Source organism: Geotrypetes seraphini, chromosome 6 (genome assembly GCF_902459505.1).
Source record: "Geotrypetes seraphini chromosome 6, aGeoSer1.1, whole genome shotgun sequence".
In the NCBI taxonomy this organism is placed as follows: Eukaryota; Metazoa; Chordata; class Amphibia; order Gymnophiona; family Dermophiidae; genus Geotrypetes; species Geotrypetes seraphini.
This window is the reverse complement of record NC_047089.1, coordinates 17310557-17333923: the sequence shown is the minus strand read 5'-3', so window position 1 is coordinate 17333923 and position 23367 is coordinate 17310557. Positions and strand designations below refer to the sequence as shown.

General features: G+C 46.3%; 1 protein-coding gene across 4 annotated transcripts in view; it reads left to right on the top strand.

Moving 5' to 3' along the window:
* TENM4 (teneurin transmembrane protein 4) overlaps window positions 1-23367 on the top strand; it is a 1150563-nt gene that overhangs the window by 884809 nt on the left and 242387 nt on the right. For all 4 annotated transcript variants that reach the window (XM_033948175.1, XM_033948174.1, XM_033948172.1 and 1 more), the window contains 2 exons: window positions 11108-11209; window positions 17618-17812. In XM_033948175.1, the coding sequence (XP_033804066.1) occupies window positions 11108-11209; window positions 17618-17812 (297 nt within the window). The remainder of the gene's footprint in view (window positions 1-11107; window positions 11210-17617; window positions 17813-23367) is intronic.

Genomic DNA, 23367 nt, shown 5'->3' with positions numbered 1-23367 from the left:
TTATGTATGTGTGTGCCTGTGAGTGTGTCTCTGCTTGTCTGTATGTGTCTTCATATGTGTCTTTGCATTTGTGTGAGTGTATGTTTGCTTTTAGGTCAGTGTGTCTTTGCATGTTTATGTATGTGTGTGAGTGTGCATGTGTGTGCGTGTGCCTGTGAGTATGTCTTTGCATATGTATGTGTGTGTCTTTGCATTTGTGTGAGTGTATGTTTGCTTTTAGGTCAGTGTGTCTTTGCATGTTTATGTATGTGTGTGTCTTTGCATTTGTGTGAGTGTATGTTTGCTTTTAGGTCAGTGTGTCTTTGCATGTTTATGTATGTGTGTGTCTTTGCATTTGTGTGAGTGTATGTTTGCTTTTAGGTCAGTGTGTCTTTGCATGTTTATGTATGTGTGTGTCTTTGCATTTGTGTGAGTGTATGTTTGCTTTTAGGTCAGTGTGTCTTTGCATGTTTATGTATGTGTGTGCCTGTGAGTGTGTCTCTGCTTGTCTGTATGTGTCTTCATATGTGTCTTTACATTTGTGTGAGTGTATGTGTGCCTGTGAGTCGGTGTGTCTTTGTGGCTTGCATGCATTCAGAAAGACAGACATGGTTGGAGCCTCCCCAGCCGGTGCTATTGCTTGCGTGAAACACACCTAAAAATCAGTAAATTAGATTTTATTCAGCTGGTTTGCGGACAGGATTAGATGCTGCAACACATTTCCTGCTAGGACAGTACACCATTTATCATTATAATGTGCTAATGACTGTGTACCTGGGTCTTCACTTTTGAAACATCTCAACCTATTCAATCTGTGAAATGTGACCTAGATACCAGGAGCAGACAATATGATAAAAATAAAAAATTTTAAAAAATATATGGAATGATTTGATACTAACGTATTTCTCCACAAAACTTGTTTTCTACTTTGAAAGATTTTATATAGCACAGGTGTGTGTAAGGTTGTGCGGTGGGGGGGGGGGGGGGAGAGCACAGGAGTCGAACTCCCAAAATGTAAGTTTGTGCCCCCACAATGCATTCAGTACCCTCAGAGAGGTTCAGCAGGAAGTTAATGAAATTAACGACAATGAAAGAATCTACTATAATAAAACCCGTGGAGGGGCATAATCAAAAAAAAAACCTTCTAAGTCCCTTTTTGGCCTAAGGCCTTAAACGTTGAAAGCAGAAGCAGGGAAAGTGTCCATAACCAAAACAAACGTCCTTGTTTTGATTATGGCCTGCCTCTACTAAACGCCCAGATCACCACTATATTTACAAGTACACCCCCATGACGTCTACACTTTTTGCGCATAATGAACCAAGAAAACGCCTAAGCCCCAAACGTCCAACACAAGGGCTGTTAGGTGAAGGAGGAGCCAATCCTTTGCCTAAAAGCTGGATTCTGTAACAGGTGTCTGTCAAAAACAACACCGGTTACAGAATCCCTCCCCCCTCCACAACGATCCAGGCAGGAGGGTGCCCAAGCCCTCCTGCCCTGTCGAACCGCGAACCCTCACCGACAACATCAGGGCAAGAGGGAGCCCAAGCCCTCTTGTCCTGTCGAACCGCAACCCCCCCCCTCCCCCCCCCGCCGAGTACGAGCAGGCTAGGAGGGAGCCCAAGCTCTCCTGGCCCCGGTGACCCCCCCACTACAATACAGGCAGGAGGGATCCCAGGCCCTCCTGCCCTCGACACAAACCCCTTACCCCCAACGACCGCCCCCCCCAAACCCGTCGAACCGCGACACCCCCCCCCCCCGATGACATCGGGGCAAGAGGGAGCTCAAGCCCTCTTGCCCCGGCGATTGTGCCTCCCCTGCCGAGTACAAGCAGGCCAGGAGGGAGCCCAAGCCCTCCTGGCCCCGGCAACCCCCCCCCCGACTTCACAGAGCAAAGGTAGGGGAGGGACATTAGGGTGGGCAGAGTAGATAGGCCGTGGCCCTTATCTGCCGTCTATTTCTATGTTTCTATGATATGGCCAGGAGGGAACCCAAGCCCTCCTGGCCCCGGCAACCCCCCCCCCCCCCCTCGACTCGATATGTCCAGGAGGGAGCCCAAGCCCTCCTGGCCCCGATGACCCCCCCCCCCCCGACTGGATTGGGCCAGGAGGGAGCCCAAGCCCTCCTGGCCCCGGCGACCCCCTACCCCCCACTACAATATGGGCAGGAGGGATCCCAGGACCTCCTGCCCTCGACACAACCCCCCTCCCCCCAACGACCGCCCCCCACGAACCCCCGATCGGCACCCGACCCGTGACCCCCCACCCTTTCACCTTTAACATTGGCCAGACGGACGGGTGCCAAGCCCGTCCGGCAGGCTAGCCGGGTCCAGAATGGGGCCGGATTGGCCCAGGCGGCAGAAACCCCGCCCACAGGTGGGGCCTGAGGCGCCTGGGCCAATCAGAATAGGCCCGGGAGCCTTAGGCTCCTTCTGTGGGTGGGGCCTTAGGCACAAGGGTCCAACCCAGAAGAAGAGGCCGGGAAGAGCAGAAGTGGGTCCAGGGAAGGAGTTAGAAGGCAGCAGGAATGTGAGCGGACCCCAGCTAGGTAAACGCTGGGGTCTGGAAGAGTTGTGGATGTTTGATAGGGGAAAACAGAGACAAAGGGAGCCATGTTGGATGAGGGGGAAGGAATACAAGGGATTGAGAAATGATTTGGTGATAGATGAGGGAAGAAATATATAGAGAAAGATGGGGTGATTCTTGATGGAGGGGAAGAGACAGCAGCATGGTGTATGGGATAGCAGAGAGAGAGAGAGAAGAAGATGGAATGATGCTGGATGGGGAGAAGTGATTTAGAGTGATGCTGGATCGGAAAGAGCGGATGATGATGGATAATATGAGAGATGATATGTGATACTAGATAAGGGAAGAGAGGTAGACTGGGGGCTGAAAGGGAGACAGAACAATGCTTGGTGGGGAACAGGAAGATAGACATTAGGGTGATGCAGAATGGAGAGGAAGAGAGATAATTTGGGGGGAATGAAAAGGAGGGAGACAGAACTGGGTGGGTGTGGTGCAGGAAGATGAATAGTTTGATGCTAGATGGAGAAAAAGAGGGAGAGATGCTGGATGGGGAAGAGAGAAAGAGACGGGGCAATGGTGCTACGCTGAATTGGTTGGAAGAGAGAGCAGAATGCTGGATGGGGAAGAGAAAGGGAGATAAGATGGAATGCTGAATGAGGAGGAGAGAGATTGGGGGATTCTGAATAAGGAGGAAGAAAAAGAAAGATGGGGTGATGTTGGGTAAGGGGAAAGAGGGGACATGTGAGGGAAGGAGGCTGCTAAAGGGACATGTGAGAAAAGGGGGCTGGGGCTGAAGGCTGAAAGGGAGAAGGTGGGCTGGGGGGGCTTAAAAGGTTTTCGGAGCTGGGGCTGAAAAAAGGAGACATGTGAGGGAAGGAGGCTTTAAAGGGGGGTTCTTGGGAAAAGAGACCTGGTGTAGGAGGCTGTTAAAAGAAGACAGCTCGGAGAAGAGGGCTGGAGCTTGGGACGGCAAAAGGTGAGTTGTGAGAGAAGGGGTCTGGGTCTGAATTTGGGGTCGGAAAAGGAAGACAGGTGTGATAAGGAGACGGGGGCTAGAACTGAGGGCTGGAAGAGCAGGTATGAGAAGGGGGTTAGGGTTGAATGTGTGAGAGAAGGGAGCTGGGGATGAAAAAAGGGGGAGGTGGGAGAAGGGGACATGTCAGAGAAAGGGGGCTGAAGATAGGAGCTGTAAGAATACGTGAAGGTTGATGGGGAAAGGGGGAATGGAGAGGGAGTTCTATGGAGGTGAAGGACAGAGAAAGGAGACAGATTTTTTTAAGTTGGTGGAAATAGGGAAGGTAAAAGGGGAAATGGGGGTAAGACATAAGAAGAATAGCCATTCTGGATCAGACTAATTTATTCTAGCACCCATTAATGTAAGGGGCTGAAACGCTCGTATTGTATAGAAACAGGCTTAATATTACAGATATGCAATGCTTATAAGAAAGATACATTAAAATATTCATATTATGTAGCTGCTTCTGAGCTGTTGTGAATGTAAGAAAAAAGACAGGTTCCTGAATAGCTGCTGTAAGGGTCAAGAGAGATGGCTTTATAGGTAGGAATCTTATTCTAAAAACAGAATCTATTCTTGCTATATGTCTTTTCCAGTATCTTTCTGGTCATAATTTGGAAACCGTTTGAAACAGTGGTAAGCTTAATTGATAAGGAAGGTGTGACGCTTGCAGGAATGGTAGATGGAATTAGCCTGTCTGGTTTCTTTGTCCCGTACAAGTAGCGTGCCTTCGTGATAAACAATCCAGTCTGGCTGGATGCTTAATGTACGCGGGTTCTGTGCAGGAGATTTGAGGGTCTATCTGCGTCAACATTCCAGAGTCAGATTGATATAATATCCCCTAGGCCTCTGCTGACACTGGTTAGGTCAACAAAAATACTGACAGCTAGCAATGTAAGGCTGGGCTGACAGTGTGTTTCGATATATGTTTCAGGCTTAAAGATCTCATTATCCAGCGCTGTCTGAAATGAGGACTGCGAGGCAGTACCAGTGCCCGCAGGAGGCCTCTCCTGTGACTGTTGAAACGTCGAAGCAGCCACGAGCTTCTCGTGACGTGGCCTTGCGCTGTTTTCAACGGAGCCGGCAAGGGAGGTGTCTGACATGCCTCTGAAGCCGGTTTGGATCTCTTCCCGTCGGCCGCTTGCGCCGCGTGGATTTTGTTTAACTGCAGCGGCATCGTTGGGCTTTCCTCCACGGACGGTACCTTACCTGGGCCCTGAGGGGGAGGGGCCATGGATGATGTGTTCGTGGCCGGCGAGCTCCCTGCCGCTGAAACTCGCTGCGCCGACGTCGGGGCTGTCCACTCCATTATGAGCGTCTTCACGGTCCTAATGACCGCCGAATTTGAAAGCTGCCGGCGCTCCGCTGAGAACCACGAAGTAACGGGAGCAAAAAAAAATAAACTTGTAAATCCGGCGGATGTCTTAATTTTTCTATTGAGACTGGGGGTTTTTTTTGGGGGGGGGAGGAAGGTCGGGAGAGGTATGATATGATAGAAATGTTTAAATATCTATGTGGCATAAATGCAGATAAGGCCGAGTCTCTTTCAACTAAAAGAAAACTCTGGAATGAGGGGGCATAGGATGACGGTAAAAGGGAATAGACCAAGAAATAACCTCAGAAAATACTTTTTTCACAGAAAGGATGGTGAATGCATGAAATGTTCTCTCAGTGGAGGTGCTGGATACAAAAAAATGCATCCGAATTCAAAAAAGTACATCGACCCATCTAGACAAAGAAGATCTAAGACTCCATTTACCTACCCCCCCCCCACTCAAAGGCACCCAGCGTAAGAAGATGTTTGACAGTCTACTAGCGACGCAAGCAGCGAAATTGGACCATGCCATCTCCAACCTGCTGATGACAACAAGCGATTTCAAATCTTTTCGCAAAGAAATCAAAACCCATCTATTCAAAAAAATTTATACAGATGTCATAACTCCAACCTGGATTCCCCTCAGTGTGACTCCCCCATCCTCTCTTCTTCACCAGTTACCCTCCCCCTCAAAGCCCAAGCTTGTCAACTGCTTCCCTAACTGCATATATACTGAAACTGCACTATATCCTATCTGTACAGCATCCCGGATTGCATATCCACTGGAATAGCCCCATCCTCCTTGCCGTATTCCATTCCCTAAACTATACTACACCATTCTTCTTGTAACTCCTCTGGAACATAAGAAGTTGCCTCCACTGGGTCAGACCAGAGGTCCATCTCGTCCAGCGGTCCGCTCCCGCGGCGGCCCATCAGGTCTGTGACCTGTGAAGTGGTTTCTGACCATTTCTATAACCTACCTCTAGTTCTATCTGTACCCATCAATCCCCTTATCCTCCAGGAACCTATCCAAACCTTCCTTGAACCCCTGTAAAGTGCTCTGGCCTATCACATCCTCCGGAAGCGCGTTCCAAGTGTCCAACACCCTCTGGGTAAAGAAGTACTTCCTAGCATTTGTTCTAAACCTGTCCCCTTTCAATTTCTCCGAGTGACCCCCTAAATGTTCTTCTTCTTGTAACTCTTCTGGAAAAGTCCAGAAGTCTCTTTGTAATCATCCTGGAAATGTCCAGATGTCTCTTTTGTAATCCGCCCAGAACTGCAAGGTTGAGGCGGAATAGAAATCAGTAATGCAATGTAATTCCTATGAGCGTCGAAACTGTTATTGCCGCAGCCAGTGCTAAAAACCGCGCTATGGTTTTGTAAAAGGAATGGGGGGGGGGTGAATCTCTAAGTGACAGGAAGGGATAATAGATGGCAGGAGTAGGCAGACTAGATAGGCCATATGGTCTTTATCTACCTTCATTTTTTTTCCTACGGAAAAGCATTTTTTACTTCTTTTAAATAATTTATTGAGTTCATAGTGACCTTAAGCTGCCTACAATGATATCTGTCAAAAGAGGCCAAGCTGGGCAAATATGGGATCTATCGGGTGTCAATCACTGAAAACCCATCCGTGAATCCCGCACCTGGTTCCCATTTCCAAACCGGGACTCCTGTCTAGCTGTCAACATTATCAAAATGACCGCAGATAATCACGGGGATTTGGGAATTCCTTGCTTGGGAAAACAATGATATAATTACCCGCTGGCCTACCTTCTTGAAAATTGCATCCGGTAGAGTTCTGTTATCCTTTCCATAATTGCAACCATTTTCATCTGTCACCCATTTCATCTTGATGGCTTCCAGAATAATCGACTAGGACAAATCTTGCCACAATTTGTCCAATCTGAGCAGTCGGCGCTTGATATATTACTATTCCTGGAAGCTTGCCATGAAGCCCTTACAAAATTATTTCACTTCTTTATCTCATGCGCTTTTATTTAAATAAAGGGGGGGAAGACTAGAGCACTTGCGTCAGGATGGTTGTGTGAGAGGCTCTTTGACAAAGAAAGGAATACATGAACAAATCCTGCAGGAGAATTGCCTTCTCTTCCAAATATTTATCTTAAGAGGTAATTGAGGCAACATAGAAGCGACTTTCACGGCATCACTTGGTGTGTAAAGGTCCATCGCCATAGAAAATTATTGCAGGCAAGGAAACAGAAACAGGGACCTCTTGTTCTGTGATTATGAAAGAGCTAATATCCCTAAAATTACTAATGACAGGGAATCATGGTGCGATTAAAATGGGGATGGGGAGTGTTTCCCTTGAAACATAAGTCTCTCTATTTTGAAAGAGAATGGATGAACTGGGTAAAAGGACTTTGCAGCTGTCCCATTTATCATTTCAATGTCTTCCTCGGCTCCTGCCCCGTTCCCGAAAGGATCCATCCTAGCCACCTTCCTTTTCGATATTTTTCTCGGCCCATTGGACGCCATAATCCAGAAATTTTCAGACTCGGCTTAATTCTTCTCATTTCCTTCCAAGATCCCTCCAAATTCTGAATTGTCTGCCCTTCAGTCTTTCCAAAATTGGACAAAGGCTTACTAATCGAATGTTCGCCCCAATAATATATGTAAGTCCAATAGCCCAACAAATTTCAACCCCCACTTTCTTACTTAACTACTTGATAAAGGAGAAGGAAAAAATTTCAGACACGCCTCTGTACGTAGGTTGCCTTTAAGCAAATATTTACATCTGCTGAGCCCAACCATCGCCAGTCATAAAAATTTCCCCTCTGTTTTTTATTACATCTGCTATTTACTGCCTATATCATATATTATGTTTGATAATTTAATATTTCGATTATATTTAGTTGCAGCTTAACTGAAGTGAATTGTGCTTGACGGAGCTTCTCCATTTCACTCTTGCTTCGTCAGGGGCAGCCACCCAATAAATTCCAGTCGCAAATGTTCTGTTCCTTCTTAAATGAAAGACTGCCCTTCAGTCTTGCCTTGACTCTGTAAACACACGCCTGCCTTCTAGTCATCATCTCCTTAACCATTCCAAATTCATTGTATCATGAATCATAAAAATTGCCATACTAGGACAGACCGAAGGTCCATCTAGCCCTGTATCCTGTTTCCAACAGTGGCCAACCCAAGTCCCAAGTACCTGACAGAAACTCAAAGAGTAGCAACATTCCAGAGCTGATACGGTGATGTCATAAAGCCTCATTCCACCAATGCCTGAGAGCCAACCTCAGCAGTGATGTCACAATGGCTTGATTGTCCTACACTTGGCTCACATAAGAACATAAGAGCTGCCCATCCTGAGATAGACTGAAGGTCCATCAAGCCCAGTATCCTGTTTCCAATAGTGACCAACACAGGTCCCAAGTACCTGGCAGAAATCCAAATAATAGCAACATTCCAGAGCTGATACTGTGATGTCATATAGCCTCATTCCACCAATGCCTGAAAGCCAACCTCAGCAGTGATGTCACAATGGCTTGATTGTCCTATACTTGGCTCACATAAGAACATAAGAGCTGCCCATCCTGGGATAGACCGAAGGTCCATCAAACCCAGTATCCTGTTTCCAACAGTGGCCAACCCAGGTCCCAAGTACCTAGCTAGATCCCAAGTAGTGAAACAGATTTTCTGATGCTTATCCTAGGCATAAGCAGTGGACGTTCCCAAGCCATCTCAATAATGGCCTATGCATCTATCATCCCTTCTGTAAAAAACTATTTCCTTAGATTACTCCTGAGCCTATCACTTCTTAACTTCATCCCGTGCCCTTTCAGTCAGGAGTTTCCTTTCAATTGAAAGAGACTCAACTCAAGCGCATTTGCATTAAGTAGGTATTTAAACATCTCTCAAGATCAAAAAAGTAGTGACAGTAAAACCAAAAAATGTCACTCACCAGCAGTGGGCTACCTCTCTAAGATCCACCTGGTTTTGAATTTGAATGTTGGATCTTAGAGAGGTAGCCCACTGCTGGTAAGTGACATTTTTTGTCATTTTTTGATTTAAACATCTCTCCCACCTTTCCTCCAAAGTCTACATGTTGAGATCTTGAAGTCTGTCCATGTACGCCTTATGACGTAGACCACTGACCATTTTCGTAGCCTTCCTCTGGACCGACTCCGTCCTTTTTATATCTTTTTGAAGATGTGGCCTCCAGAATTGTACACAATATTCTAAATGAGATCTCACCAAAGTCTTATACAGGGGCATCAATACCTCCTTTTTCTTACTAGCCATACCTCTCTCTATGCACCCTAGCATCTTTCTTGCTTTGGCCGCTGCCTTTTCAACCTCTTTGGCCACCTTAAAATTGTCACCTACTATCACACTCAAGTCCCGCTCCTCTTTCATGCACAAAAGTTCACCATCCCCTAAACCAGGGGTGTCCAACCTTTTGGCTTTCCCGGTCCGCATTGGCCGAAAAAAAATGTTTCTGGGGCCGCGCAAACGCTGCAGCAAGACAGAGGAGGGAGCTGGCAAGATGGGTGCAGAAGAGGAAAACACTGCATTGCCCTCGACTAGGGCCACACAAAATACTTCACGGGGCCACATATGGCCCTTAGGCCGCAGGGTGGATACCCCTGCCCTAAACTGTACTGTTCCCTTGGATTTTTGCAGCACAAATGCATGACTTTGCATTGATACAGTGATCGCACGCCTAGTCTGTCACTATTGAAGCACTGAAGTGTTTTATATGTGGCCTCGCCTGAACACCGGTGCTGCGTCACTGGTGGTGTTGGGTTAGTCCAGGAGGGAAACAGCTATACTGGTGTCTCATTATTGTTATGTTCTTATTTGCAAAGTAAAATACAAAGAAACCAAAAATGGAATTGTCCAAAGAAGAAAGATGTGCACTAACTCATCTGATAACGTGAAGATCTTTATTCCTCCAGTATCGCAATAGTCCAATCAATGCACATCTTTCTTCTTTGGACAATTCCATTTTTGGTTTCTTTGTATTTTAGTTTGTGGTTTTGTTTTTTTCCCCTGGTTTGTTCTCTCTTATTTGCAAAGTGGCAGTGAATTTAGGTATACTCGAAGGTCTCCGTCAAGTTTTCCTTCGAGACTAGTAACACAGTAATAGAGATCCAGGGCTTTCTTAGCGGTAGCACTGCTGGTATGGGTGGAATAGCTTACCTTTGAATGCAAGATCAAAGATTAACCAATTAATATTTTGAAAGAAGTCAAAACGTGAATCTGTACTGTAGCAAAATTGTCAGGAGGTGAATGAAATAATTGGAGCTGTCATGTTCTGTCGAGTTCGTTTCTCTGATGTCTGATCTTTGCATTTAGAGAGAGATTTAATTTTATTAAAGTCAATTCAAGCAGTTGTAAAGTTTCTTCGTAAGATACATTTTAGATTTTGTATTCTTAGAAATGATGTGGGTGAGTTCTGTTGCACTACTGTGCGCCACTATGTAGAGGGCCGAGGGCTGGATGCTCTAAAATCGCCATTAAAATCCTGTGGGCCGCTGTGGTGCTGGTAAAAAGTCCGATTTGAAAAGGGTGATTGATGTTGAAACAATTTTGCATGGAAATAATCCCGTTCGATCAGTCATTGGTGACTGACACGTGTGCAGAGCTGGCAGGGGGAGCCCCAAACACCTGAGCGGCAGGGGAAGTCCTGAAGCAGCCGCTCAGCTGCTTGGGGCAGGAAGAGTAGATTTATTTTTTTTTCTAATGGCCGCAGGTGTGTGTATGTGTGTGTGTGCATGTCCAGGTGTGCTTGAAAATTTTAGACAAGTCTGTGGCTCCGGGAAAGATATCTGTATCATTCTGCTACGTACTCTTGCCCCCTGTTTTGCTAAGGTGTGCTATGCATTTTAACATGCGTTAAATATATACGCGCGGAAGCTAACCGCTAATGCATCCATAGACTAGCAAGCACACGTTATGGTTTAGCACGTGCATATACTTAGCACTTGCCAAAACGCTTAGCGCACCTTTATAAAAGGAGCCCTTGGCCTCTGACTACATTTATTGGTATTTAAGGAACTTCTTTCTCCACCAAAGTCAAAGAATAATCATTTAAAAATGACCCTTCTGTGATAGTGCCGTACATTTGATTTTTATCCGTTTCCTCTGTGCCCAGTTTCCTTTTATCAGCCGGAATGGGGATGTCCCACGTGGTCTTAATCTCTTCAAGATCCATAATTCTCTTAGGGTCATGATCTCACTCTTTTCCCAGTACAGTGGTTCCTTAAAGATCTTTCTCCTTATCTTCTGCTCTTTCTTGCCTTCAGAATCGGTCGATGACTGTCCCAGCAACTGTTATGGAAATGGGGAATGTATGTCTGGAAACTGTCGCTGTTTCCTTGGTTTTCTGGGTCCTGACTGTGGAAGAGGTAAGTGCGTCTTGTGTTTATTTAATTTTCTGTTGCTCTGTCTGAATTCATTGGTTTGTGCATTGTGTGTTTGTTTTTTTTATGAAAATCAGCATGGTGTTACGATTGGAGCCTGATTGAACAATTCGTTACTGGTCAGGACTGATATGGCTTTAGTGAACTCCAGTTTAGATGTATAAGTGCACAGTGATTACTCATTGGACTGGCAGATCATCGTACCTCAGTCTCGCATTTTAAAGTTTCATCTTAGAAAGAGTCCTCTCTGCGGACTGTATTCAGAAACATGTTAAGTATGCATAATGTGACCATACGTCCTGTTTTGAATGGGACCGTCCCGTTTTTAGCTTGCCTGTCCCGTTGTCCCCACGCATAGCTTCGGGACGCCAAAATGTCCCGTTTTCAGAAGGAGCCTGGAACTACCTCTCCGACGTCACAATTGACGTCAGCGGGAGAGGGGGGGAGGCTTGTGCAGTCGCTGCACGAAGATGATCTGTTAGTGCAGTGGTGACTTGGAGAAGTAGTCGGCGGCTTGGGGGGGAGCGGGCCGACAAAGAATGACAGAAAGGTGGAGGGGGGACCAGAAGAAAGAAAGACGGAAAGAAGGGGGTGGGGGCTGGGAGAGAGAAATAAAGAGAGAAAGAAGGGGGGAGGCAGGGAGAGAGAAAGAAATAAAAGAAAGGATGCACTGTCAAAATGAAGTGCAACCAGAGACTCATGAAATCACCCAGACAACAAAGGTAGGAAATATGATTTTATTTTCAATTTAGTGATCAAAATGTGTCCGTTTTGAGAATTTATATCTGCTGTCTATATTTTGCACTATATTTAACAGGTTCCGGGGAGGGGAAAAAATAAGTATGCACCAGATCAGTGTTTCTCAAGTCAGTCCTGGAGTCCTCCCCTTGCCAGTCGGGCTTTCAGGATATCCACAATTAATGTGCATAAACTTCATTTGCATACTCTGCCTCCATTATATGCAAATTTATTCCCTGCATATTCACTGTGCATATCCTGAAAACCTGACTGTCAAGAGGGTACTCCAGGACCGCGTTGAGATAAACTACACTAGATCCTGTGAATTAAATAGTGGTAATATGTGACCTTGGAAAATACAAGGCTTAAATTGTAGCAGAAAATCTGAATTCACCCAGAGTAGAATAAGTTTTTTATAATGAGGAATAGGTACCTGAGAAATCAGCTCCTTTCTGATACTCTGAGATGCTGCTTGTGGGCGTCTAGACCAGGGGTGTCAAAGTCTTTCCTCGAGGGCTGCAATCCAATTGGGTTTTCAGGATTTCCCCAATGAATATGCATTGAAAGCAGTGCATGCAAATAGATCTCATGCATATTCATGGAGAAAATCCTGAAAACCCGACTGGATTGCAGCCCTTGAGGAGGGCCTTTGACACCCCTAGGCCCTAGACCAGACATGGGCAACTCCGGTCCTCGAGGGCCGGAATCCAATCGGGTTTTCAGGATTTCCCCAATGAATATGCATGAGATCTCTTTGCATGCACTGCTTTCAATGCATATTCATTGGGGAAATCCTGAAAACCCGATTGGATTCCGGCCCTCGAGGACCGGAGTTGCCCATGTCTGCCCTAGACCATTCAGGAAGAAACAGGGATGGTATTTCAGAAGTATAGCCCCACCCACCCTTCCATTTTCCCGTACCTCTAGTTGAAGTTGTTGCTCATGGCGGTCATCAACATACTCTTCACGACCCCGTCGGCTCTCCCTCTTACATTACTTCCTATGTGCAGCACCCAGAAGTGACGTCAGCGGGAGAAGCGACGTGGTCGCGAAGAGCATGTAATGGACTGCCGCAAACAACAGCTTCAATTAGAGATATGGGGGAAGGGAAGGGGGTGTGCGTGTGGAGGGGAGGAATGGGAAGAGGCGGAGGGCAGAGAGGAGGAGGGCACCCCTTCCAAAATGGCGCCCAGGTCGGACCGCCCCCCCCTAACTACACTCATTGGCTACGTAAATGCTGACACCCAATGGTAGGCACTTTGGCATGCAAGTGATAGTATTCTATAACCTGCACCTAAAATTCAATAAGAAGAAAATATTTATTTACTCAACGTGTAATTAAATTCTGGAATTAGATTCTGGAGAATGTGGTGGGAAAGCAGTTAGCTTTGCAGGGTTTAAAAAAAATTAGATCATTTCCTAAAACAAAGGTCCATAAGCCATTATTAAGATGGATTTGGGGAAATCCACTGCTTATTCCTAGGATAAAAGCAGTTAGCTTAGCAGGGTTTAAAAAAGGTTTGGCTAATTTCCTAAAACAAAGGTCCATAAGCCATTATTAAGATGGGGAAATTCACTTCTTATTCCTAGGATAAAAGCAGTTAGCTTAGCAGGGTTTAAAAAAAGGTTTGGCTATTTCCTAAAACAAAGGTCCATAAGCCATTATTAAGATGGAGTTGGGGAAATCCACTGTTTATTCCTAGGATAAGCAGCATAAAATCTGTTTTACTTCTTGGGATCTTGTGACCTGGGTTGGAAACATGGGCATGATGGACCTTGGGTCTGTCCCTGCATAGCAACTCCTACGTTAACTTTTAACCTGCATGCCTCACTGCCTGACATACTCTTCCAGATCCACACCTCCGTTGAAGTTGGGCGCTCTGGAATTTGAGCATCCAACATAAAGAACAGCGATTAAGAGCACTTTTTGCTAAACTGTTAATTGGTTCCAATAAGCACCAATTATAATCAATAACTCTAATTGATAGCAATTATTGAATTAACTTATGCGCTAGTTGGAAACTTGAGAACACAGATTTATAGAATTTAGAGGTTACTGAGCTGTTAAGTCAGTGCTAGAAACATGGAAAAAAACGATATGGTTCTAAGTAGAGAATGACACGGGGATAAAAAAATTTGTCACCGTCTCCACCCCGTAAGCTCATCCCCATCCCGTCACTGCGAGCTCGGTCCCCGCCCCCACATATATTCCCCACCAAAGTGTGCAACATCTATTCTTCTCCACCCTCGTTCACCCAGTCCAGCGGTCCCCTCCCTCCTGCCACAGTCCAGCAGCTCCCTCCCTCCCTTCCTTCCCCTTACCTTTGCTGGCTTACTTTAATTTTCATCTTAACAAGCCGCCGGAGCCTTGAAGTCACGTGCGGCTGCCAGAAAGTCCTCCTCTGACGCAACTTCCTGTTTCCGGTTGCATCAGAGGAGGACTTTCCGGCAGCCGCACGTGACTTCAAGGCTCCGGCGGCTTGTTAAGATGAAAATTAAAGTAAGTCTGCGAAGGGAAGGGGAAGGGTGAGGAGGGAGGGAGATGCCCAGACCACAATTGGGAGGAAGGATGAAGGGGGCTCCTGGACCGTGTGATTTTCAGAGTGATCCTCAGTTAACTGCGGGGACAAGGCCATTCACCGCTCCACGGGGCGGTGAATGGCCTTCTCCCCGTCCCCGCGGTGACTTTTTTATTTTTTTACATCCCCGTTTCGGCGGATTACCCACGGCAACGCATGGATAGCCGCGGGTAATAGTCACCGTGTCATTCTCTAGTTCTAAGTACTGATTACTGTTTGAAAGAGATCCAAAATTACCTCACAGGAATCGGTACCGCTGCATTCAAAATGAGTTTTTATGGACAGCCTCGGTCCTGCTCTCCTATGAAAGCTTAACTCGCATACGACTGGGTCTAGTTATCTGAGTTCTGAAGATGACACAGGTTACGTGGTCCCCGGGGGAAGGCTGTTTTTGGTGATCGCTGGGCTAAGTTGAGGGGTTTGTGAAAATAGAGGACAAAGCCCTTCATTGTTGCATGTAATGGTTTCTATATGGCCCAATAAAGGCTGGTTCTAATTGAGCAGAAGCCCAAAGGAACAGTTGGCAGCTACCAGACCACGACGAGGAAAATGCGATTCCGAAGAATTTAATCCCCCGAATCTTGAGTTACTAGCTTCCCTTCGCCTTGCGATTCTCAGAGGTACATTTCAGGCAGTTTCATAATGATTCCTTTCACTTTGTCACTTAGGGCGACCGGTTTATCTGATTTCCCGCACTGAGTGATGCACTAAACTTCATCCTGCCTTGTCAGAAGATGTGTTAACCTATTTACTTGCTTTTTTTTTTATGTCGCTGGTTAGAGGTGATAGTTTCATGTCCTTGTTGTAGAGAGCCTGGAGGTGTGTTCTCTGTACCTTAGAGCAGGGGTGCCCACACTTTTTGGACTTGCGAGCTATTTTTAAAATGACCAAGTCAAAATGATATACCAACAATAAAATTTTAAAAAACACAAAGCACACTGTACGCAGAGAAAATGTTATCATTTGTATTTGAGTTTTTTTTCCAGAGGTCAAGGAAGATGACTTTAAAATATGCAATGTCACCTCAGTAACAACTATACAAAAATAGACAAATATACCCCCTCCCCTTTTACTAAACCACGATGGCGGTTTTTAGCGCAGGGAGCTGCGCTGAATGCCCCGTGCTTCTCCCGACACTCATAGGCTCCCTGCACTAAAAACCGCTATTGCGGTTTAGTAAAAGGGGGCCATAGTGCAAAATATAGACAGCAGATATAAATTCTCAAAACGGACACATTTTGATCACTAAATTGAAAATAAAATCATTTTTCCTACCTTTGTTGTTTGGTGATTTCATGAGTCTCTGGTTGCACTTCCTTCTTCTGATTGTGCATCCAATATTTCTTTCTTTCTGCCCCCCCCCCCTTTCTTTTGTCTCTTTCTTTCTCTCTCCCTCTGCCCCCCACCACATCGATTTCTCCACTTCCCTGATTCTTTCTCTCTCCCTGCCCCCACCAAGCCATTGCGCCGATTTCTCCCTGCTTCCCTGAGCCAGGCTTGGTGCATACAAGCGCCGGACCCACAAGCCTTAACCTCCGACATCAATTCCGACGTTGGAGAAAAAGTTCCAGGCCAGCCAGCCAGATTTGATAGAGTGACTCTTTTCTTTGTCCGATTACATTGACTCCCGATTAAGGTTCGTATAAAATTAAAGATCTATATGATTGCGTTCCATAATATTATATGGTGTAGCCCCAACTTATTTAGCGGGTTTTGTTAATCTTGGGAATCAAGTGAGTTTAAATCTTTAGACAGCCAAAGGAATTAGGTCTCTATAAGAGCTTAGGTGCGTCTTAACATTGGTGTGGAGTTGGCGCTAAGCACACTTCTTGTTGCGCCTACAGTTGGGTACCACTTTATAGAATTGCCCCCTAGAGCTTGGAAGAGAAAAGAGTTTGTAAGTTCAATGAATTCTTTATATATGTGGATCTGGGGAGGAATTTTGCAGGAGCCTCATAGATTTAAGTGGTAAGTAGAGAATGTGTGCATTTGCCAATATGCAAGCCATTTTGTGCACAAAAAGGAGTGAGACTTGGGAGTGATCATCTCCGATGATCTTAAGTTGGCCAAACAGGTAGAAAAGGCGAAGGTGAAAGCTAGAAGGATGCCCCCTAGAGCTTGGAAGGATGCCGTCCTAGAGCAGGTAGAAAAGGCGAAGGTGAAAGTTAGAAGGATGCTTGGGTGCATAGGGAGAGGAATGACCATTAGGAGCAAGGACATAAGCAAGCAATGCCTCCGCTGGGTCAGACCTGAGGTCCATCGTGCCCAGCAGTCCGCACACACAGCGGCCCAACAGGTCCAGGATCTGTGCAGTAATCCTCTATCTATACCCCTCTATCCCCTTTTCCAGTAGGAAATTGTCCAATCCTTTCTTGAACCCCAGTACCGTTCTCTGCCCTATTACGCCCTCTGGAAGCGCATTCCAGGTGTCCACCACACGTTGGGTAAAGAAGAACTTCCTAGCATTCGTTTTGAATCTGTCCCTTTTCAAGTCTGTCCATCGCTGATGCCCCAATGTCTTCTAATTCAATTCCCTCCTTCCTGCTTTCCTTTTAGAATATTTTGCAGGTCATACAGGGTGTTAGAAGGAGCAGACATGCAAGGAAGTCTCACCAGAGTCTTATACACACATATTTCTTTTCCAGTTCAAATGTTTTATTGGTATTCATGTAGTTCAAGAAAACAACAAATAATCCAAGTTCAAGAAGACTAACGCACACATGTGAACACATACATTGAACAAATGAACGAATGAAATGGATAGAATATTGAGGTCAGTAACAAGCAAGACATTTATCAGATGCTGTAGGGACCAATTTCAAATTGCTTTCTCTTACGAGGGTGAGTGTATGTAAAGATAAGAACCAGACGAAAACTAGACGAATTTTCTGTATAACGTTAATGGAAGAACTTGGATTCTCATAATCCAGACAACAACCAACTTCACTCGCTGAATTTCCTATCAAGAAGATTATTATTTATTTTTTTTTTCAGGTCCACGATATTTGCTTTGAAAAGACCACGGTAGGGTTGAGAAGGCTGAAGGCTCACTGTTTTCTGCTCTTATTCCCCCCAGTGTCCTGCCCGGTACTGTGCAGTGGGAATGGACAGTATATGAAGGGTCGGTGTCTCTGCCACAGCGGTTGGAAGGGGGCAGAATGTGACGTGCCGACAAACCAGTGCATCGATGTATCTTGTAGTAACCATGGCACCTGCATCGTGGGCACATGTATCTGTAATCCAGGATATAAGGGGGAGAACTGTGAAGAAGGTGAGTACAATGGTTTCTCTTTTTTTTTTTTTTTAAGCTTTATTTTCAAATGTAGATACAGAACAAGTAAAAGCGAAACATATCCCCTCTTTTATTAGCGCACGCTAAACACGTACTAAATGCTAACACGTGCATGTTATCCTATGGACGCGTTAGTGGTTAGCGCACGCGTTGATTTAATGCGCCTTTGTAAAAGAGGGCCATAGGATCCAGATATAAGCTTACCGTATATACTTGAATATAAACTGGGATTTTGGGGCCAAAAAATTGGCCCAAAAATGGGGGGGCCTGGTTTATATTCGGGTCAATGCCCCCTCCCAGAATTTTTTAAGGCCATCGCGGCCAGGCTCTGCCCCCCCTCCTCCTCCCTGCCCTATCTTCCTACCTCGGCCGATCTGGTGGAGGTGCAGCAGGTCCTCTGTCGATCGTTGGTGGAGGTGCAGCGGGCAGGAGCAAGGTTTCTGAACTCCTGCCCCGCTGCTAACCGGGTGCGTGGATCCACTTATTCCATCTCGGCGGCACGAGCAGCAGCGCGATTTGGCGCTGCTTCTCGGCGCTGAGCGGCTTCCTTACTGGCTCCCATGAATTCTTCCTTACTGGAATCCTGCAAAGATAGGGCAGGGAGGGGGGACAGAGGGCAGAGCCTGGGAGGGAGAGTGCAGAGCCTGACAGGGGGAGGGGAGGAAGGAAGGGGGCTGGGTGCAGAACCTGACAAGGCAGGATAACTTGAATATTAAGCTGCCCGACTTATATTCGAGTGAACCATTTTTCCTCCTGGGGGGGGGGGGGGAGGTCTCGACTTATATTCGGATCGGCTTATATTCAAATATGTACAGTACATGAGAATGTGCAGAGAGAACTGACTTGGAGGGTAAGAATGCAACGTCACAAGGTACCAAGAGAAAAGTTCACTATACAGTGTGCAAAGACAAATAGAGAAAACTGACCTCTACTATCAGATTCCTTGGTCTGAACTGCACATTTTTTGAATTCAGTCTCCTATCAAGTGTTTAGAAGATCTGTGAAGACTTATTTATATGAGAAATTTCTATAACAAACTAGTTTTTTTGATGGATATATTTCTGTTTGTACACTTCTCCCTCCGTATTCGCGGTTTCAGCAATCGCGGTTTCGATTATTCACGTTTTTTAGCTTGCTGGCTCCTCCCCCAAAATTACCTCAGTTTGCGTTGAGAAATCGCTGATTCCAAGTGTTTACAGAGAAAATCGCCGATTCCCAGCCCTTTCTTCACCGTGTTTTGCCTCTCCTTCAGGAACAGGCCAAGTCTCCCACCATGTTATTCACGGTTTCCCCATATTCACGATGGTTTTTAATAGAAAACAGCGAATAACATATGAAAAAGTTATTTGCAGTTTTTCTGTATTTGCGGTTCTGTTAATCCCCTATCACAGCGAATACGGAGGGAAAAGTGTATTTCATCTGCGTCTGGCAGATCTTGATGTAAACCCCTTTGAACTCTCAAGGTATAGCAGGTTATAAATAAATAATAATTATTATTATTATACTAGTTGTTTAGCCCGTTACATTAACGGGTGCTAGCAGCTCTTCTCCCTTACTTTACCTCCTCCCTGTCCAGCAGCACACCCACCCATTCCCTGCTCCCCCTATATAGCAGTAGCCCTTCTCCTTTTATCTCCCCCTGTTCAGTATCACCCCATTTCCAGCTCCCCATATCCAGCAGTAGCTCTTCTCCCTTCCTTTTACCTCCCCCCCCATCTAGCAGCACCTCTTCCCTGCTTCCCCTATCCAGCAGTAGGCCTCCCTTCCTGTTACCTCCCCCCTGTCCAGAATCACCTCTTCCCTGCTCCTCCTGTACTGCAGCACCCCCTTACCTGCTCCCCCTGTCCAGTCCGGTGATCTCCAGCCATCAGGCTGGCTCCTGCAAGGAGTCTAGTTCCTGTCCGGTCCCCGCCAGGCGTGTGAGCCTGCTCCGCCCCCGCCCGACCTGCCGGGAGTATTTGAATTAGACCCGACGGTTCCTGTTGAGGGAAGCACTCCTCACCAGACTCAGCGGTGAACTCCAGCCTTCAGGCCGACATCCGCCTTGTTTTGTTTTTTTTTTTAGTTGAAAGACGCAGCGGTGGCTCCTCTCATGATCCCCGCCTGCGTCGGAAGTCCGACGCAGGCGGGGATCGTGAGAGGAGCCACCGCCGCGTCTTTCAAAGAATCGTAAGCCGCGCATGCGCACTTCCTATGTGTCGCTGCAGCTCACGGAAAACCGGCACACACTTAGGAAGTGCGCATGCGCGGCTTACCATTTTGTTATATTAGATTATACAGTAGTATCACCGCCAAACAGTCAATCTCCTAAATCCCCCTCCCAAATCCACTGCCCCCCCCTCTCCAATCTTGCTCCCTTCCCCCTCCCTATGTGGTTTCATTTAAGGGCTGCTTCTTTGTCATCTTTCACCATACTACTTTAAAAGAATGAATGTATCTAAAAGCATCTCATTTGTTCATTGTATGAAAATCCAAACTCCACTGCGTTTTGTAGATAACGATATATGTGCTTGTAATCATAATCATGAATGCACGGTGCATAACCCATTTTGGGGGATTTCAGGAGATAATAGCTGAATAAATTCAAAATGACAATGCTGGAATGCTAATAACAAATGTACAGTTGCCTCCAAAATTTAGGCAGCCCTGGTTAAATTGCATATTTCAATACATCCCTAATCAAACAAAAGCTGGGACGACGTCTACAAGATGCAAAGAGACACGTGACAACTTTCTGCAAATTTTAATGCATAATTATCATTCATTTGTCCATTTTTAACGGACTGAAAACTAAGATTTGAACCGACGGGTCCAAAATTTGGGGCGCCCTTGCAATTCATTCACTGCTACACTAAAGAAACAATTAAAGACCCACAATTTTGGAAACATATACACATGTAAATAGCACCATCTACACTTCTAAATCCCAGTTTCCGAAAGTTGCTCGTTATACAGGGAGATGCGCACAATGCAGAGATTCTAGGGGGGCTGTGGTTTAGGGCAGTGGTCTCAAACTCAAATCCTTTGCAGGGCCACATTTTGGATTTGAAGGTACTTGGAGGGCCTCAGAAAAAAAGAGTTAATGTCTTATTAAAGAAATGACAATTTTGCATGAGGTAAAACTCTTCATAGTTTATAAATCTTTCCTTTTGGCTAAGTCTTAATAATTTTACTTTTGTGATTATGATAAACATACCGAGGGCCTCAAAATAGTACCTGGCGGGCCGCATGTGGCCCCCGGGCTGAAAGTTTGAGACCACTGGTTTAGGGCGTGCATTTCCCATTTTACAAAGGAGTTCATGCGTATGGGACAAAGTCCGCATGGTGGGCTTTCCAGCAGCTCAAAGACACATAGGGCTCCTTTTATCAAGCCGCGCTAGCGGCGTTAACATGCGCGACATTTCATCACGCGCTAACCCCCACGCTGGCCCAAAAACTACCGCCTGCTCAAGAGGAGGCGGTAGCGGCAAGCGTGGCCGGCGTTTTAACGCGTGCTATTACGTGCGTTCAACCCCTAGCGCGGCTTGATAAAAGTAGCCCATAAAGTATTAGAGCAGGCAGTGGGGGGGGGAGGAGGGCGCTAGGGTGGGACTAAGGGTCTCCAAGTCCCTCCTTGAGGGCCGCAATCCATTTGGGTTTCCAGGATTTCCCCAATGAATCTGCATGAGATCTGTGTGCATGCACTGCTTTCAATGCATATTCATTGGGGAAATCCTGAAAACCCGACTGGATTGCGGCCCTCAAGGAGGGACTTTGAGATCCCTGGACTAGGGGCATAACAGGGCGGGGATGGGTGGAACTGGGCAGGCCTGGGGGGGGCGGGTCATGGCTAGGGAATGAACATGGAAGAACTATTCTCATTACACTTCCCCCTCCCCATTTGCGGTTTCGGCATTCGCGATTTTACATATTTGCGATTTTTGGGGGGAGGGGGGAAACCCACCCTCCCCCCATGGTTTAGCCTTCCCCCCGGCATCCCAGCCTTACCTGGTGGTCTAGCGGGCTTTCGGGGCAGGAGCGATCTTCCTACGCTCCTGCCCCGTGTAGATCACCAATAGGAAATGGCTGCCGTGAGCTTCCGTCGTAGTCTCGAGAGACTACAGGAACTCGGAGCCGGATGAGAATATATTTGCAGTTTTTCTCAATTCGCGGTACGGCTCTGCCCCTATCCGCAATGCTAACTGATAACCCAGAGTTAATGAGAGAACACCTAACGGAAGTGAAAGTACTCGAGCATTAACTTTTTTTTCTGTCGACATATACTAATGCAAAGATTAGCGCATGACCTAAAAATAAATAAAAATTGAAGAATGCCTTAATTATTGCCTCATTAGAAATAGACTTAGCACACAGGAAAGTCCCTTGTTAAAACATTTCTAAAAAAATAGTGCTGGTTAACTTACATTTAGGGGTTGATTCTGGAAACGGTGGCTATTGTTTTAATTGGCTTCAATTGGCGTGGTAATTGACCATTTCATTTCAAACCAATTGAGGGTGTCGGAATTGCATCTACAGAGGAGCCTAGGTCAAAATCGGTGTGATTTGGGGGCGGAGATGACCTTGGGCACCGCTAGGCGTGATTCTCCGTCAAACCTAGGCGCTGGTCATGTAGGCCTTCAAAACCCTGGCGCCTAGGTTTGACGGTGGCCGCAGTTCTGTCAACGGCGCCGACTCGTGATTGACAGACAGCCGGCGCCATTTCCAGAATCCAGCCCTTAACTGTCCGCGAGGTTGATTTCCACATTGCTAGAAAGTTCTAGAATGCATTTAAACATTTTTATTAGAAAAGCATTTGATAAAGAACCCAAAATAAGTTTGAAGCGAAGAATAAAGCTGAAAACTGATCTGAACAACAAAAAAATATACTTGCCTAGCCCATTTGTTAGTTTGTTCTAGTAAAACAGTCCTATATTAAATAAGACATAGGGCTCATTTTACAAAGGGGCGCTAGTGTTTTTAGCGCACGCCCATGATTAGCGCGTGCTAGCTGAAAAACTACCGCCTGCTTAAAAGGAGGCAGTAGCGGCTAGCGCGCGGGGCATTTTAGCGCGCGCTAAGCCCACTAGCGCACCTTTGTAAAAGGAGCCCGTAAAGTAGTGAACGTTAGTTGTTATCTGTCTTTTTGATGTCCAACAACTTTCGTGGCTGTATAGATCGTAGGAAGAGGGCTGTGTGATCATAAAACCTCTAGCTCAGCCTCATTTTTAGACGATTAGGGATAGATTCACTAAGTCCTGACCACTTTGCGACCCAATTTCCCTCCGACGCGATTCGATAACCTCGTGGCCGATCATCCTCCGATCCGCGCATGCAAATGAGGGAAAACGGCATGTAAACTAGGCAGGCAGCGATTCACTAACCAAAAACTGGAACACCGAGCGGGCTGGCCGATCAACAAACAAACGGCTGCTGGGGACCATTTCTGACTGCATCTCCTGCTCTCTGCCCCGATCGACGCCCTGCTTCTGCCCCGACTCTCCTGCTGTCTCTGCCCCGACTTTCCAGCTCTCTCTGCATCGACTTTCCTGCTCTCT